General features: G+C 31.0%; 1 protein-coding gene across 5 annotated transcripts in view; it reads right to left on the reverse strand.

Annotated features, from left to right (window-relative positions):
- Positions 1–6368: 6368 nt before the first annotated feature.
- LOC134721795 (adenylate cyclase type 2-like) overlaps positions 6369–19377 on the reverse strand; it is a 68048-nt gene continuing 55039 nt past the window's right edge. For 4 of the 5 annotated variants that reach the window (XM_063585018.1, XM_063585015.1, XM_063585016.1 and 1 more), the window contains 10 exons: positions 18748–18849; positions 18010–18147; positions 16226–16371; positions 15581–15665; positions 14981–15139; positions 14563–14610; positions 13579–13725; positions 10715–10952; positions 9970–10094; positions 6369–9031 (listed from right to left, as the gene is read on the reverse strand). In XM_063585018.1, coding sequence (XP_063441088.1) covers positions 8903–9031; positions 9970–10094; positions 10715–10952; positions 13579–13725; positions 14563–14610; positions 14981–15139; positions 15581–15665; positions 16226–16371; positions 18010–18147; positions 18748–18849 — 1317 coding nt within the window. In that variant the 3' untranslated portion in view covers positions 6369–8902. The remainder of the gene's footprint in view (positions 9032–9969; positions 10095–10714; positions 10953–13578; positions 13726–14562; positions 14611–14980; positions 15140–15580; positions 15666–16225; positions 16372–18009; positions 18148–18747; positions 18850–19377) is intronic. The other variant, XM_063585019.1, reaches the window with a different exon arrangement.

A 19377-nucleotide genomic window follows, 5' to 3' on the forward strand; every position in this document is an offset into this window, starting at 1 on the left:
TATCATTTATTGAAATCAACCAAGTTGAAAATTGAATATTAATTATTTCATCAATTTTATTTGTGCATAACATTTATGCAGTCGTGTTGAATATTATTGATTATATTTGACTTTTTGTACTAATGTATGCTATGTATATATTTGCATTATTTTTTGGTTTGCGTTTTTTTCTATGACGATACCTCAGGGAAGATTAGTGATAGTGCCAACTGTGTAACCCTCTTATAATGAAATATTTTTGTTATTGTTACTGATTTTTTTTCAGTAATTTTAATCTCTAAAATAAACATTGTGTCTACCATATGGATAACATTTCGCTGTAGATTGATATAACGGAATAAATGTGATGAACTTGTACATGATCTGTATAAATAATTTAACCAAATGTATGACTCATTTATATTCATAAATACATGTAGTTGATATTTGCATGTTTAAAATAAAATGTTGCTCGTCTGGTTTTAATTTTCAAATGCCAAATTATGTAAATAAGTAGCTGCAGGCAAAGTATATTAACTAATATTACTAACTGCCTTAGCTATAAGGGAATGGCGCAATATAAGGAGGGTGTAACAATATATCTATTAAACAAGAACAATGCCGTCCATACCATAACCTCTATGTCTTATTACCATTTGTTTAATGTCTAAAAAATAAAACTGTCATTACAGGAACATCTCAGTTGATTACAACAGTTCATACAATGATTCTAGTTTAAAGGATTAATTTGTTTTACACTGTTTCATTTGGAAGAAAAGCCGAAAATGTTCGATAGTTGCACAATTACTAACACATTTCTTCATGGATATTCTTGTAATTGTTATAAAATACACAAAATAACACAATAACAAAACTTATACTGATTAATAACTAATTTTATGAAACTTACCTGTGACGTCACTTTTTGTGGGGTTGATACATTCGTGTTACACACAGTTCAATATTATATTATAATGTTATGTCCAGAATCTATTTTAGGTTCGTTGTTATTCTGTGGTTAACATGTTGAAATTTACTGTTATTCTGTTTACTTATGCTTTGCACTGTCCTGAGTTTTCTTGCATTTACTTTTACTGCATTCTTGTCATGTAATGTTGTCATTTTAGCGGTATATTTAACATTGCCATAAAGCGCGCGATTTGGCTAGCTACAAAACCAGGTTCAATCCATCATATTGTCCCAAAAAGTCAGGAATAAGGCAGGTGGCATGTAATAGTTCGTTTTTATGTATGTTGCATTGTAGTTTTTTTTATTGTAGCCCTTTAGTGTGTCTGTTCTCTTGTTGCTTTCATCTTATAGTTGATGTGTTTCCCTCGATTTTACTTTGTAATCCGGATTTGTTTTTCCTTAATTGAATAGTGACTTTTGAATAGCGGTATAATACTGTTACGTTTATTAACCCCAATATGGATATAATTAAAAAGCAATGGGATTGTATCGAAGTGCCATAGCAATTGAATAATATTGTTCTGGCGTATCAAATTATAAGCCTGGTACCTTTGATAACTATTTTCACCACTGGGTAGATGCCACTGCTGGTGAACGTTTAGTCCTGGAGTGTATCACTAGCCCAGTAGTCAGCACTTTAGTGTTGACATGGATATCAAGTATGTGGTCATTTTCATAGATTTACTGTTGGCAAAAGTATGATTTATTTTCTCATTCCTGGCATAGATTATATTGGCCGTGTTTAATACAACCTTTTGAAATTTTGGTCTTTAATTCTCTTCAACTTTATACTGTTTTAATCTGTTTGTCACTGATAAGTATGTATGTAGACGAAACGCGCGTATCAAATTATAGGTACCTTGATTAACTATCATAGGTATCAAAAGTCAAGTCAAAGTCAGAGTGATCTGACTGTAGTATTTGATACAACCGCAGCCAATTATGTATACTGCATACCAAGTCTGATTAATGATAGTAGAAAAGTTATGCGCAAGATAGGTCAGATGGAGACTGATGGTGATTCCTATATTAACCCTCCCTCACCGAATCCCCCACATAAAAAAATTATGTGCGGCGGGGAGGAGGTATATAACTTTAGTTGTCTCCTAAAAGTTGATAGAACGAAACGAGTACGGAATTATGACTTAAATTAAAAAAGAGAGCAAGGTTAGAAATTAGGTATATGTGAAGAGATGAATTACCATTGTAGTATAGTTCGCACGTATGCCCTTTGAGGTTTATGTATTAATTGTTTATCGTTTCACATAGACCGCATATGTACGTACAAAAACAAGATGAACTTTAAAAAATGAAGAATGTTTAAATCTTGAGATATCATATATAGATGTCATGTTAAATCTGTTTACTTTATCATGTTATTTTCACAATTGTGGGTGCGGGATCTACATTATTGTCACGTTAACCTATCATATCTGTATCTGCTGCTCACACAATTTTGTCAACAATAAACAACTGTCATACAGGTGGGTGGGATGGTGGTAAGCCGGTTACAAAACCAGGTTTAATCCACCATTTTCTTTGGAAATTTTTCGAATTTACCTATAGGCCTGGAAGTTTGGTAATTTTGTTAATCCTTTTTTCAACTATTCCAACGGCTTACGGAAGGAAGTTCAAAAAATCAAAAAGGTTATTTTTTCCGTTCTACTGTCAAAAAGATAGTTCGGGCATTCAAAATATAATTGTTTCCTTTTTGTTATCAATGAGCTTCCTTGTGTTGGTGTCTAACATATTGACAACCAAAAGTTACTGGCGTTGTCAGCTTATTTTCGATTTATGAGTTTAACTATCGCTCTAGTATCTTTCGTCCCTCTTTTATCTACTGAATATGGAACAATTAATCCGAAGAAATTCCTCAAGATTTAAATAAATTATTAACCCATAAAAACTCAATTTTGGATTGAAGGACCGTTTTTGGAATCCTATGTTCATATCTATAATCTACCAACAAACAGAAAGTAGCAACACATTGTATTATAAAGTATTTACACAATCGTTTGTATCATTTTGTTTAGTTAAAGTACTGTGTAGTATGTATTAGTATCAACAAAACAAGATTATGTACACCCTTGCTGTAAGCAAGGACTTAGTCATTTGTTCTATAGACCTATATAGAACTTTCAATGACATCAAGAAGTAAAACAACCGCTAGATGTCCTTTGTGTGTGTCATTGATTCCGTGAAGTAAATTTGCACTTTATGTTATTCATATATATGGCAAAAGAGATATTCCCGCCCCCAAATAAAATGATTAAAGCTACCATTTATTGTTACATAAACCAATATCTCTTTAACTCCTAATGATTTTGCTATTTGATAAGGGACTCCGTTTGGAATTTTCCTGGGAGTTAGCGGTATTGGTATTTTTTTTTAAATAAATTTTTGAGCATCATTCCAATCCATGATGATGGTCTGACGGAGCAGTGCTTATGAGACCTCCGGATATAATGCAACGTATAATCTGTTTTATGGTGTTCCTTGATGAAAATAAATGCAGAAATAATCAGCAGATATTACAAGTTTGATGCCATCTTGATCTTTTTTTCAGGTATGATACTTACGTGTGGTTTACAGTTCACATGCAACTGTGGAGATAAAGACATGCACACATTATATTGATTTCTGTATAAGTACCTCTAAGATTTTTGTCATGATTTAGAAAATTATTACTTTACCTAGAAATTGATTAACATCGAACAGGAATTATAACTATACTCAGGTAAAGTCTGCCACCAACTAGCATTAAGAAGTACTGGTAGTTGACTTGGTTCAGTGATTATGACTATACTCAGGTAAAGTCTGCCACCAACAAGCATTAAGAAGTACTGGTAGTTGACTTGATTCAGAAATTATGACTATACTCAGGTAAAGTTTGCCACCAACAAGCAATAAGAAGTACTGGTAGTTGACTTGATTCAGTAATCCTGACTATACTCAGGTAAAGTTTGCCACCAACAAGCATAAAGAAGTACTGGTAGTTGACTTGATTCAGAAATTATGACTATACTTAGGTAAAGTCTGCCACCAACAAGCATTAAGAAGTACTGGTAGTTGACTTGATTCAGAAATTATGACTATACTCAGGTAAAGTTTGCCACCAACAAGCAATAAGAAGTACTGGTAGTTGACTTGATTCAGTAATCCTGACTATACTCAGGTAAAGTTTGCCACCAACAAGCATAAAGAAGTACTGGTAGTTGACTTGATTCAGAAATTATGACTATACTTAGGTAAAGTCTGCCACCAACAAGCATTAAGAAGTACTGGTAGTTGACTTGATTCAGAAATTATGACTATACTCAGGTAAAGTTTGCCACCAACAAGCATTAAGAAGTACTGGTAGTTGCCTTGATTCAGTGATTATGACTATACTCAGGTAAAGTTTGCCACCAACAAGCATTAAGATGTACTGGTAGTTGACTTGATTCAGTGATTATGACTATAATCAGGTAAAGTTTGCCACCAACAAGCAATAAGAAGTACTGGTAGTTGACTTGATTCAGTAATCCTGACAATAATCAGGTCAAGTTTGCCACCAACAAGCATTAAGAAGTACTGGTAGTTGACTTGATTCAGTAATTATGACTTTACTCGGGAATAGTTCGACACCAATCAGGATTTAAAAAATAGTTAATTTGAATTATGGCTATGCCTAGGAATTGGTTCACATTGAGCAGGAGTTATGACATTACTCAGAAAAGTTTGACACGGAGCAGGAATTATGACTTTACTCAGAAAAAGTTTGACTCAATTTTGGAATTATTTCTATACTCAAGAACTGTTTGCTATCAATCAGTATTTTCAACTATACACAGGAACGGCTTTACATTAATCTTGAAGAACTATTACTATACCAAGAATAACTAAATGTGGCAAAAACTTATCTTGAGTTTTGAAGAAAATGTTTCAAATGCTGATTCAAACTGGTTTAAACAATTATGTACTGTGTATTTTTGTGCCTGTCCCAAGTCAGGAGCCTCTGGCCTTTGTTAGTCTTGTATCATTTTAATTTTAGTTTCTTGTGTACAATTTGGAAATAAGTATGGCGTTCGTTATCACTAAACTAGTATATATTTGTTAAGGGGCCAGCAGAAGAACGCCTCCGGGTGCCGGAATTTCTCGCTACATTGAAGACCTGTTGATGACCTTCTGCCGTTATTTTTTTCTATGGTCAGGTTGTTGTCTCTTTGACACATTCCCCATTTCCATTCTCAATTTTAATTATAAAACAAACAAAAATGAACTTTTTTATATTCATAAACATTAATTTATTTGATCTTGACTCATGTAATAAATAAACAACAAAAACTCAATTAAAATAACTAATTCTGACTTAGTAAATATCTTTTGGACAATTGCTCTAATGATATCAAACAATAATATGACATAAAAACACATAGATGGAATGCTATCCTTGTAAATCTATAAAAATTACTATGTTATAATGGAATTATAAATAATAATAAACAAGAAACATTAAGAGACATTATGATATCTTTAATTCATTGCAAGACTTCAAATGTGTAACAAAACTAACTTTTAAAAGCACCAGTATAAAATAAAAAAGGACAGACACAATAACATTAATTAGTACCATCACAAGTATAATTGTTAATCAAATAAACTTATACATGTACAACCTTAAACTTCAATTTATTACAGATATATCAATCAAATTGAATTCTGCAGGTATTTTTTTAAATCTGCATTTAGTTTATTTTTTAAAAATCTGTATTTAGTTTTATATTGCACTTTCCATGTGTTAAAAGTACAAGATATGTCCCAAAGTGTTTCTGGAAATTGTTTTTGACATAAAGTTTTTGCAATGTTTTTCATGAATATGCATAAGATGACTAGAATTTACATATATAATTATAAACACTAATTAACCTTTACCTTTCATTATCATTTACAGAATATTCTCCTGTAATAAGTTCAGGTTAATTCTGTAATAAGTTCAGGTTAATTGGTAGTCTGTAGAATTAAATGACTGATTGGACAAATATTCAGACAATGATATATGGGGCTACCAGAAAACATTCAACTTGTTTGTTTAACTCATTTTTTCAAGCAAAGTATCAAATATGCAGTACTTAAGAATGGCGTCACTAAATTTAAACCACAGAATTTAGATTTAAATTTTTCTTTAAACATACGTCATTAAGCTACTGCACCCATTGTTTATCTTCATTAAGCATTTGTTTTTCTCCCCATTTTATTATCATATTTTGACATCACTGAGAACAAACATTATTCAAATTCTTTTACCTCAAATTGGTTGTATCATAATTTGACATCACTGTGAACAAACATTATTAAAATTATTTTACCTCAAACGGTTTGTATGTAATACACACCCTCAAAATCACTACTAATTGATTGTATTTAAGGCTGATTTCTTAAGTATCATTATTGAACAAAACCTGACCATAAAAACTTCCTTCATGAATCACCAAGAGAGGTTTGGACATAACTATCAAAGTCTTTTAAAGTTGAGGGATTCAGATTGAAATATAATTATTTAACTCAAGAGTGTCATAACCCATATTAACTCTCTTCTGTAACATTCTAGCCAGGGGGCTAAATAAACTGCTTATATCTATGAAAATTGTAAGGGTTTCTTAACTTGTAAATTATATGTAAAAAGCATTTCGAAACTGCATATGATGCATGGTTTCAGAAAATTCTTGACTTATTGATTGGTGGTGTTTAACATCACTTCCATTCATATTTACTCAATTTTGGAGGTCAGCTTTAATTGGTGAAAATGTTGGAACCACAACCATCAGCAAGAAAACTGACCGTCCAAGTCAATTAAGATTGGAGTAGAATGACCTGCCACCTGTTGGATTTCAATGCAAAACCTCAGTGTTGGACAAAACTGTTATGGACTGTTAAATTGAGATTCAACTTCAAGTGATATAATGGATGAACTACTTAACCACTCAGCCACAGAGGCCTCTGGATGATTCCCAAAACTTGTATATAATGTTTATTGAACATTACACTTAATTCAGTTTGCTTAATTCTTATGGAATGATTTTTTTTTTTTAAATGGTTGACATTAGCAGTGAACTATATTAAAACTGAAATATCATCTTGTACTGAAGAGGAATAAAAAGCTTTAAAATGAAAAAAAAAGAAGAAGATCTCCTTATTATCTTATTAGAATGACTTCATATTTTAACTACTGAAATGATTTTAAAAAATGCATATAGTACGCATATATATAAAAATAGATTATCATTTATAAATGCACAAAAAAAGTTAAAACAAAACATCCATATGAAAATATAAAAGATCATAAAATTATACATTCATTAAATGAAAGTGTTTCAAATGGATCAAAGACACAAATTGCACAGAATTTTTCTAAAAATATTAACATGTCTATTTTTCAGCATTTACATTTATGGATAAATAAAAGGGGGCAAAATAGTTTAACAGCTACGTAATAGGTGCACTAGGTTAAACAGTTAAAAATTTTAGCAGGAGTTGATTTCACAAAACTGGTACCAAATTTTTTACTCAACTGTTTGCTGATTACCAAAATATAAGCCAGTATATATAGCCTTTTGTGCAAACAGGCCAAGTATGAAATTCAGCACAATATAATTTAGAAATATTGACAAACTATTTATATATGTTTTCTGTGCAATACTTTGGATTATTCAATATCGATTCAGGATTTCAAATTTAAAACACAAAAAACAACAAAATGTATGAAATTTGATTTGCTGCTAGCTAAACATTAGTCTGCTAAATGGCAAATATTTTCTGCAGTCTCTTTGAATAATTGTTCAGTAACCAATTAGATTGTGTAACAAAATGGTCTGCATAAGGGTATAATATTGGAATATAGATGTAAACACAAAATCTAGTATTATTCTAAGAGGTAGTTAACAAATGTTTTTAAACTTACTGTGAAATATCCAAAGTTGTTTTTACTTTGATTACATTATCTTTACCTTAAATTTACATATTAACAAATTCAAACTCAATAACAAATCACTTATGAAGCAATACACACACTGGTACGTTACAGAAACAAAATGTAACTGGAATGCTTTACAAAGTTTATGCTTCTTTTAAAACAGTATGAATTTTCAGTACTGTCCATGCTAAGAATCTTCTGGCTTAAAATAAATTGTCAAATGCCACTTGGGTCTTAGATCTTAAAAAGTAATTTAGTAAACTCTCTCACACAAAATCATAAAAAAAATTGAAGATGATATAATATTTCCAACATATTCCAGACAAATCCTTCCATACAATACACCTTATCGCTATTTGTCCGCCATTACTGGATATCACACAGGTTCCCGTAAAATTTTGATGTCATAAACCAAAATATCTGACGCCACAATGGAAAAGTGATTGTTGTATGCGTCAAAAGGTCAAGCGGCCGGGTCACTGGCCGAGTAGGCTAATAGCGATAAGGTGTTTACATCTGTCATGTTAGACATCAACTAATCTTAATTCTACTTGTTAGAAAATTAACTTAGAGTTAAAAAATTTCATCTGATTTTTATCTGATTTGTTTACAGCTGTAGTCATGTCTATTTTCTTGATGTGGTCAACTAGCTGTTCTTCGTTGACATTGTTAATATAAAATGTTTTAAACTTTGCAAAACAGTTATCATCCCCATGACATCTACATAAAAATATCATCATTTTATTTGGCACTAATAATATCAACATATCCCTGATGTTAAGTTTGTTGGAATTCTAATCCTCTGACACAGTTATCACCTTTGACCTGGCAAAGATCATGACCTCTCACCTGGTCATACCTATATCACAGTTTAATTTGCAGAAATTCTTGAAGCTTTGACCTTGAATATCATAAAGGTTCTGATGTATACAGATCATGACCTCTCACCTTGTCATACCTATATCAAAGTTCAATATATTCTTGAACCTTTGACCTTGAATATCATAAAGGTTCTGACTTATACAAGACAAAGTATGTGGTCATCGGCTGCTTTCCCTTAACTTGTGTAATGCCTTTGTACTGACAATCAAATCCTTCTTCTATAAGTACTTCAGCAGTTTTCTCTGGAACCTGGAATAAAAAAAAAAAAATATTTTAACTTGTAGAACAAAAATCTCAAGTTGATAATGGAATAAATATTATACCTGTAATATTTTGCCACATTCTATTGATCTTTATTTAAAAAAACAAACACAAGCGTACCAAAAAAACCTCACACAATCCAGTATTTATATGAACTATGCACAGGGGAAATAACTCAATTTTAAAATAATTATCAAAGAATAATTATCCAAAGGCAATTTTGTTGTTTTGATTGATCTAATTTGATATAGACACAAAAAAATTATCCTGTTTGTAATTTAGAGTAAAGCCACCACTATAAATTTAATAGATTTATTAGATTATTAATTGCTAAAACTGAAATAAGGACCAAAAAAAAAAATTTTTGTATAATTTTGCATTGGCCCAAATAAAACTTGACTTTACTAATGGAAATGTATGTTAACATGTCTCTGCCATATGTCACCAAGGTGTACGGCCTTGATGTCAATAAGTAAAATCCTTTTATTACCATGAACCTACATTTAATATAGGTCAATCTCAAAATACAGACCATGAACCTACATTTAATAAAGGCCAATCTCCAAATACAGACCATGAACCTACATTTAATATAGACCAATCTCAAAATACAGACCACGAACCTACATTTAATATAGACCAATCTCAAAATATAATACAGTTATCTCCTTAGTGTCTTCTAAAGTAAGTTAAATATGAAACAAGGTAAATATTTCCCCTATATAAGATAAACGAATAATTTATTCAATCCATAAAAATGATTTCAACAAAATAAGTATTAAAATATCTTCCATTACTCTCATCTTCTTGTAGGATAATATGAGTTATCTCCCATTTAGGACAGTTTTCTATTTCTCAATCATCATTAACTGTCTACTAATCTAATTTTAATTCATACATATTGTTTTAAAATATAATTGACATACCTGTATTTTACACATCTGACCACAACTGTCCATTCTGCTGGCCACATTGACCGTATCTCCCCAGATATCATATTGAGGCTTCCTTGCACCAATTACACCAGCGGTCACAGCACCATGATTCAAACCTTCAAGTAATAACACATTGTACAGCATTAAGTTTCTATGTGTATAATTTTACTATGTTTTTGCTGTTTTAAGGTGGTACCCAAAACTTTCACTTAAATAAATTTGGCTTGTTTAATTTTCATAGAATTTTGTCAAAGTATTTACTTTGACACTTCAACTAAAATATAAAAAATTTAAAAATCTAGAACCAAATGTTTTGTCAGAAAAATTACACTGGTTACATAGCAGTTTGACAAACACCAATTTTGATCATTGAGATAATATTCCTTTTACAACACAATGTAATTAAAACGTTAAGCTGACTTTACAGAGTTATCTCCCTGTAGTGTTAGATACCACCTTAAATGAATTAGAGGTGATGTAGGTATATTTTGATGAGGCAACAACAAAACTTAGACATAAAGAGGTCAACATGTGTACCATGGATGTCAAAATATCAACAACAGCAATTAACAGAGGATGAAAATATAGCATTAATTGGTCAAAATTTGTGTTTATCCTTACTAAAAATTAAAAAGATATCTTACTCCCAATCAGACAAAATCTCCTTATTTCTATACAAGTTTATATATATACTACTGAAATATAAAGTTCATTCACAAAGTCTATAAGAACTTACCAACTCTCAATCTAAAATCATTGAAACAATGTTTGTTTATTTCCTCAAGACAGGTCATCATTTTTAATGCAAAGTTAGTCATAATAATGATGTTGCTTCTGTACTCTGTGAAGGGTTTACTGTTAATTCTACGTAACACTCGTACTGCTTTAGGGGTTTTCAAACCAGTTACTGCCATATAAGTACTGGCTATTGTCTTTATCTTCTCTACACTAGCAAAATCTCTCAAAGAAAGTAACTACAAAAGAAAAATTTACAATTCAAACATGTGACACAAAATTATAATTTTATATGTTTTTGCAGACCATAACATAGAAAATGAAACAAGAGGCTCTCAAGAGCCTGAATCGCTCACCTTAATTCTTTTGGTTAAATCTCTCATCAATGATTATTTTGGCTTTTCAATTTATTTAAATGTTCTTTGGATCGTCCTATTTTCTTCAAAAGCCAAAAAAAATAATCATTTTCTCCTATGTTCTATTTTAGCCATAGGAGCTATGTTTCTTAACATACAAGGAAATAAAATATAAAATTTATACTAGATACTCTGAAACTCATTTAGCCTAAGTTTGGCTGAAATTGATACAGCAGTTTCAAAGGAGAAGATTTTTTAAAGCAAGTCATGATGAACAAATTGTGAAAAAAGTCTTTAAAGGGCAATAACTCCTTAAGGGGTCAATTGACAATTTTGGTCAAATTGACTTATTTGAAGATCTTACTTTGTTGAACATTATTGCTGTTTACAGTTTATCTCCATCTATAATAATATTCAAGATAATAAACAAAAACAGCAAAATTTCCTTAAAATTATCAATTCAGGGAAAGCAACCCAACAACGGGTTGTCTGATTCATCTGAAAATTTCAGGGCAGATAGATCTTGACCTGATAAACAATATTGTATAATGTCAGATTTGCTCTAAATGCTTTGGTTTTTGAGTTATAAGCCAAAAACTGCATTTGACCCCTATGTTCTATTCTTAGCAATGGCAACCATGTTTGTTGATAGATCAAAACTTCGGATACAATTTATAATCTATATACCCTAAGGAACATTCAGTTAAAGTTTGTAAGTATTTTGCCCAGTAGTTTCAGAGGGGAAGATTTTTGTAAAAGATTACTAAGATTTACGAAAAAATGGTTAAAAATTGACTATAAAGGGCAATAACTCCTACAGGGGTCAACTGACCATTTCGGTCATGTGGACTTATTTGTAAATCTTACTTTGCTGAACATTATTGCTGTTTACAGTTTATCTCTATCTATAATAATATTCAAGATAATAACCAAAAACAGCAAAATTTCCTTAAAATTACCAATTCAGGGGCAGCAACCCAACAACGGGTTGTCTGATTCATCTGAAAATTTCAGGGCAGATAGATCTTCACCTGATAAACAATATTACCCCATGTCAGATTTGCTCTAAATGCTTTGGTTTTTGAGTTATAAGCCAAAAACTGCTTTTGACCCCTATGTTCTATTTTTAGCAATGGCGACCATGTTTGTTGATAGATCAAAACTTCGGATACAATTTATAAACTAGATACCATAAGGAACATTCAGTTAAAATTTGGAAGTATTTGGCCCAGTAGTTTCAGAGGAGAAGATTCTTGAAATAGTTTACGACGACAGACGACGACGACGGACGACGACAGACGACGGACAACGACGATGGACGTCAAGTGATGGCATAAGCTCACTTGGCCCTTCGGGCCAGGTGAGCTTAAAAACCTGATGAAGTGGCTCACTACTGAAACTCTATCTGCTATTTTTGGTTCTAAGTATTATATATGAGTTTTCTAAAATTTGAATGAAGAAAACTTAAGTTAGAATGTGGAAACAAAAATGGGACTGATGTACAGTCAAGGGTTATACTTAAAAAGTTCTAGATCAATGTCACCATGTGTCAAAACAGAAGTTGATTACATGCAATATGAAATTGTAAATTATGGACAGATGCACAGAAGAATGGTCATCAGTTTACAACCTATAACAGACTTGGGTCTATTATATGTTGCATAAAAAAACAAATATTATAGGTATGATTATACAATATATTTATGTAGTGGCATTCAAGTAATAATTCCCCAAAAATTAATTTAACTACCATGATTATTTACACTTTTAATAATTTAAGTAACTTGCTTATGTATTATGTATTATGTTGTTGTTTTTGTTTGTTTACTTAGTTACATAAAATATCTTTTTACATTAAGCAGTATCAGTGGCAGATCCAGATTGGTTTCAGATCAGCACAGACATTGATAAAAGATGGCTGACATGTGAACAAATATTTCTCTAATTCTTCGTCAATTTATCCCTTTCTGCACCAATTGTATAAAAAAAAATAATCAACATGTGATTCGTTTGATATCAGTAGTTCATTGGTTAAAATGTTCTATTGTGACGGCATCAAAAAAGGCAACCATGTCTGATGACGTCACAAAGAAAGAACACAACTCTTGCAAATCATTCGAAAAGAAGGAATAAGTTTGTCTGCATACTGTTAGAAAATCATTCGAGAAACAGATTCCACCACCAAATCTCGTGTAATACAATATTTATCCACTCTCGACAGTAAAATTTTAAATATTTAAAACGCTTGGGCAAGCCTCGCCTTTTAAATTTGAAAATTTAACTGTCTGGAGTGCATAACTATTATATTACACTCGATGCAGTGATAGAATCTATATTACTTCAATAGTACGAATAATGATAATTCCTGATATAAATATGGCTTCACATCACAGCAGTTCTAAGCAATGGCAATCATTGTGTATGCGACTGTTGTTTAATTTTTGGGTGTTTAATTTTACAGCTGGTTGTAGCAATGATCTTTCACATGCATGATAAATCAGATTTATACCTGATCAAATTCTGTAATAATTTCATTTAGCACTCGTATGCATTCAATTCCATTTTTGTTTGCAGCACTTTGTTGATAGAAATCTTTAAAATTTGGTATGGAGGCAAACATGACACAAACTTCTGGATGATATTCACTATACAACTCCTGAAAATATATAGAAATAAATAATTGTTATCAATATTGTTATAATAACAAAATGAACAGCTTAATAAATAAACATTCTGTTACTTTTACTTGGCCTGAAACTCCTAAAACAAAGCATATTGACGAATCCTTTCAAATGTGTGTATTAAACATTCAAATCATTGGTCTTCATCAACAAACAGACATAAAATGTGGAAATTTAATGTTGAAATTAAATGTGGAAATTAAATGTGGAAAAGCACATCTGATTATGATTAATATATTTTGAATTGTTTTATGGAGTCTTAAAAAACAGATTTGTTTGTAGTCAATTGCAATTGAACATGTTCATTTAAATCATTTATTAATTGTTTTTATTTCATTTACAGTACATATTGCCCTGTATGCCAGTACATGTATTTCCTTACCTGCATGTATGACAAAAATTACCTATGTTATTCTGAAATACCACAAACTATGTGTTTTGACTTGACTGAAAGACATTGCCCAACAGATAAAATGGCAACTCATACACACTTTTCAGAAGGTATAGATAGAAATTGTAAAATTTATCAAAATTATCACTAAACATTTACTGAACATTAAGATAATGAATTAAGATAACATTTTAGCATGCAATGACAACATCAAAACTAATAAACAAGAAAAGAGGAATAAAAATTTATTTTAAGGCCTGCTCTATAATTATTTTCCAGGTTAAAATTCTTTTTTGTGTAATTCAAAATTCTTTAAGAATTTACTTAGTATCTTAAGCTGGAATAATGAGACTACATTTTTTTTAACTAGAACATGTAACAGGACTAGATCAAACAACACAAGACAGGAATCAAAACTTACTTGTTCCCGACGACTTTCAGCAATTCTGTCCTGTATATTTAATTTTTGCTGAAAAGTAGGGAGGTTGGATAAGGGCCCTTGCAAGGATCATGCATTTAAGAAGTCATGATGATGTTTCATCATTTTCTTAAAATATAGTCAGAATTGTTTTTGCAGGTTTCAAATAACATACCCAACTCTTTCCTTGGTAATCCTAAGGCGAAATACATAACTAGACCTGATCTTTAAAATATTCAAAAATAAATATCTAAATTTACTGAAATAAATAATTAAAATAACCATACAAAACAAAATTAGTCTTTAAATCATTATAAACCATAACCAAATAAATATTCATTATAAAAATAAATAATAAAACCATAAAACCCTTTTCCATTTCTTCAGATTTGATAAAAAATAATGTATTAGATCGACTTACATCATGTGCTTTAGATGCTTTCAGGAAGTAGTCAGCCACATGTTTGGGTAATATATTTTGTAGAAGTTTTTCGTTTAGTGCTGATGTTTCTTGTAATTCTTTCTTTTCATTCATACATTGTTCACTCCACACAAAATCAAGTCTGTTGGTGTATTCAACCTTTGATTTAAAAATAAATAAAAGACATATTACAATTACATTTAAAATTCATTCTTAGTCTAGTTTTGAGCAATTGCAAGTCTTTAAAATCAAAATATTTTACATGTTAGAAAAAAACAACAACTGAAAAATGCTTTTAACATGTTCATTTTTCAGTCTGTATTAAATACAACCATGTTTTTATTCTTACAGGTTTCAACAAATTATACCTTAAACAAAAATTTACAAGAAATTCTTATAATTCTACATAATAAATTTGCAGAGTTGTTTCCCATAGACTGCTTAGAACTTGCATGTGAAAATCTGTCATCAAATTTGTTGATTTCATTTGCTATAGTAGTATTTTTTTTGGAAATTCAAATGTAATCTATGTAGCACTTTTAAAAGGCACAAAAATAATAAACTTTAAATCATCTATGGAAGATAAGGACCTATGCATACCTGTCTATCTAAAAACACCAGTGTTATAAACAATACTGCTAAATAGACAGAACCAGCTACTGCCTCAGTTAACATACTGTCATCACTGTAATCAGAGAAATATGTATAAGTATTTGCCAATTCTTGTATCATGTGAAATTTAACTATAATTTAACAATAAAATGGATAAAAAAGATGGTCAGGGTCTCTTTTAACTAAACATCTTCCCACAAAAATTGATTTAAACAGAAATGTTCACGACTGAAGATTTCTTTCTTATTTGTTTTTGAAATTGGACACAGACATGTAAATTGAAAACACAAAATTCAATATCTCCATCTTCACAGACTGTAACATGTTGTAACAGTTCAAGGATATGTTTAGACGAACTTGAGCTATCATACATTCCTATCATAAGGTGCGTTTAGACAGAATGACAGACAGCAATTAAACAAAACACGTCCACATAAACACATCCATCAAATTCAGATGTATAAAATGTACAAAGACCAGAAGGAAATCATAGACTATAACAATTTTGGAGTTATATCAATCAAAATAATAAAAGATTAGCAACAGATTATGCTGAAGGAAAATATAATTTTCAAGAAATATAATTTTGTCATCAAAGAATGATAACTCCAACAAACTTCTTTACAAACTTACTTTGATTGTTTGAACTCTGGATGTACATAAAAGGTCACATTAAAGGCTATCATGGCAAGACACATATACACAAGCTTTACAATGTAATTCATCTGTAGAAACACACTACTGGAGGCTAGACCAAGTAAACTGCATAGTACAAAATACTGAAAATAGAGAGTTAGTACATGTGACATGGTCAAATGGAATTTGAAGGGAGTTATCTTATTAAATAAATTCTAGTTAAAGTATGATGATGTCAATATCACAAATCAAATCATTTAGTTATCAAAATGTACCTAAGTGTTAGTGACAATGAGTGTATTGTGGGTTTGAACCCACTCCCACTGAAAAATGGTAATTTTCAGTCTATTTTCCGATTTTAAAAAGATCTTGAGAGGTGAACATTGACAAGACTGTGTTTCTTTGTCATTCAAGTAGTGCCCTATAGTAACAGCAGTCCATTCATGCTAACTGGGAGTATATGAGACTTAAGTGTCTTGCTGGGGAATTATTATTGTCAAGTCAGATCTCCCAAAATGTCTGTTTTTACTGATTTTTGACAAAACGGTACCCTAGACTTTACAGACTAGATTCCTAATGGCCATATTATACCTCGTTGTGTTTCTGTACCACCTATACATGCATTTATGATAACAGTTTATACCTACAGTCACTACCAGTTACTTAGTGGCCATCAAAAGATGCACACCCCACCTGATTTTGGCTACTTTTCACGTTTTTCTGATTTTGAACTCTTAAATGGCTTCTGAAGTGCCATATTTTCATAAACAGACATATGAGAAGATTTATGGACCATGAACTGCTTGGTTGAAGTCCCTGCTATCATGACAGTTCAGCTTGGGCAATTCAAAAAAGGTATGGGGGGTCATATGGGCCATCAAAGAATGGTTGTCGCCATCACGCCTACAAGCCGGATTGGGGGCTAAAGGGTTGACTGAGAAATTATAAAATTCATAGATTTCATTTCAATTTGAGTTAATGAATGAAACTTATGTTTTATTTCTTCTCAGAGTTTCAATGAGGTCAAACATTTACTAAAAAATAATTGAAATAATGTCAATTTAAGTTTGTTCTTCTTCTATTATTGTAAATAAAAGTGATTTCATCTGAATTAATCAATATTATTTCTCTGCATTGACATGTCACATCACCATTCTTCATGCAACAGAAACAAAAACAGTCTGGCTTATAACAGAAAGACCACTTATTTGAACATGAAAATAAAAGCAAGCATAAAAAGGCTTAAAACAAATGAGAATTCAAGAAAAAAATAACAGCAATGACTTTCTACTATCAAAAAATTAAAAAAATTAAAATGACTATTGCATAAACCTGTACAGAAAGTTATTAAGGGACGACATCAAAAGTTCAATGGAGGATAAAAAACTTAATTCATATAGTTTTTTCACTGACCCCCCTTACCCCCCTCTTAACTTAATTTGGGGAAAATTGATTGACCAATAAGGATATATGTAAAATCGATGTCATTTTTTACAAAATTTGCATAAATTTGACCCCCAACCACAAACTATTTGAATTAAGTTTTTTATCCTTCATTTTTTTATGTCATCCCTTAGTCATGAGTCTATTGATTGATTGATTGTTGGTTGCTTAATGTCCAGTGGCAAATATTTCATGCATATTTGTCTATTGAACACATAGCACTAAAACCAGATCTCATCTAACCAGGTTATCGAAAATGAAATGATGAGACAAAATCTAACCTATATCAGTTTCTCACGGTATATTACTGAAAGTACAAAAATATATGTAAAACTTACAACAGGTCTGTTACAATCTGTCTGACTATCTGTTTGAGTTGTATTTGATTGGTCAGTACCATTATCTGTTATTACAGTATTTTTGGATGAATTATCTGTACTATTTACATTGGTAGGGATTTGTTGATCACAGACACTCTGTAAAAAATATACTTATTGTTATTTTACATACAAAATGACAAATGAATACGACACAAGTTTTTCAACATAGTGACTTATTGTTCCAAATGCGACTAGTTTTATATGTAGATGTTCATTTAATAAAATAGCTAGAGACCATTGTAAGTAAAATACTTTTTACCATTGTTAAAGAAATAGGACCACTTTAACCATGATAGCTGTCATTTTGTTGAGAATTGTGTTAAGATGAGCTGCTGAAATTAGCTGAACACCTGAAATCATCCCCAGTTTTTGGTGGGGTTTGTGTTACTTGGTCTCTAGTTTTCTATGTTGTGTCTTGTGTACTATTATTTGTTTGTTTGCCTTTGATTTGCCATGGCGTTGTCAGTTTATTTTTGATTTAAGAATTGACTGTCCCTCTGGTATCTTTTGCCTGCTCTTTTCTAAGACTCAATGTCATCAACATGTCAAAAGATTTCTGTATAATTTCCATGTTAGTCAGAATAGCATTTATCAAGTAAGTTCAAGACCAAAACTTTGGAATTATGCCTATGAAAGGGTTGTAAAAGACATGGCCACTAAATATGAAGAGCGAGTCATATAATAATTTATTCTCACCATGGATACTAATACAGCTGTACATATAACAGATATACACAAGAAGGCTAGAACTATTCTAACTCTAGGACTAAAATGCACACCACTCACACATTTGGAATTCTGAAAATAAACCAAGACATACTTTAAGGTATTGCTCACTTATTAATGATAAATCTGCTGTAAGTATTCAGGAAACTGATTAGCAACAGATGTGAAACCCATAACAATGTAAAGCATGCTCACATTAAGATTGATATTAAATTTGAAGAAATTTTGATGTTAAGTTTATGATTAAGGAAATCATATAATGAATCCACAGTACGGTATTTAGGACATTCTATAGTATGCATTGTTTTTCATCTCCATTAGAATTGTCTCCCTTGGAGCAATACATTTGTACATTTAAATATATTTCACACCCATTTACTATTATCTACTGATATGATTGGAAAAAAAAGTTTCTATTATACTTGATAAATAGGAAATATGCCTTTGGATTTTTTAGTAAAAACTTTATAATTCAATTAGTATAGATATCTGATGAGGTAATAGTGGACACTTGTCATTCCTTTCATGAGATATAGTACAAAACAAGACACTCATACCACATCTTCATATATCTGTATTTTCAATTGAGTAGAAATGTTC

The sequence above is a fragment of the Mytilus trossulus genome, chromosome 6 (assembly GCF_036588685.1).
Source record: "Mytilus trossulus isolate FHL-02 chromosome 6, PNRI_Mtr1.1.1.hap1, whole genome shotgun sequence".
NCBI lineage: Eukaryota > Metazoa > Mollusca > Bivalvia > Mytilida > Mytilidae > Mytilus > Mytilus trossulus.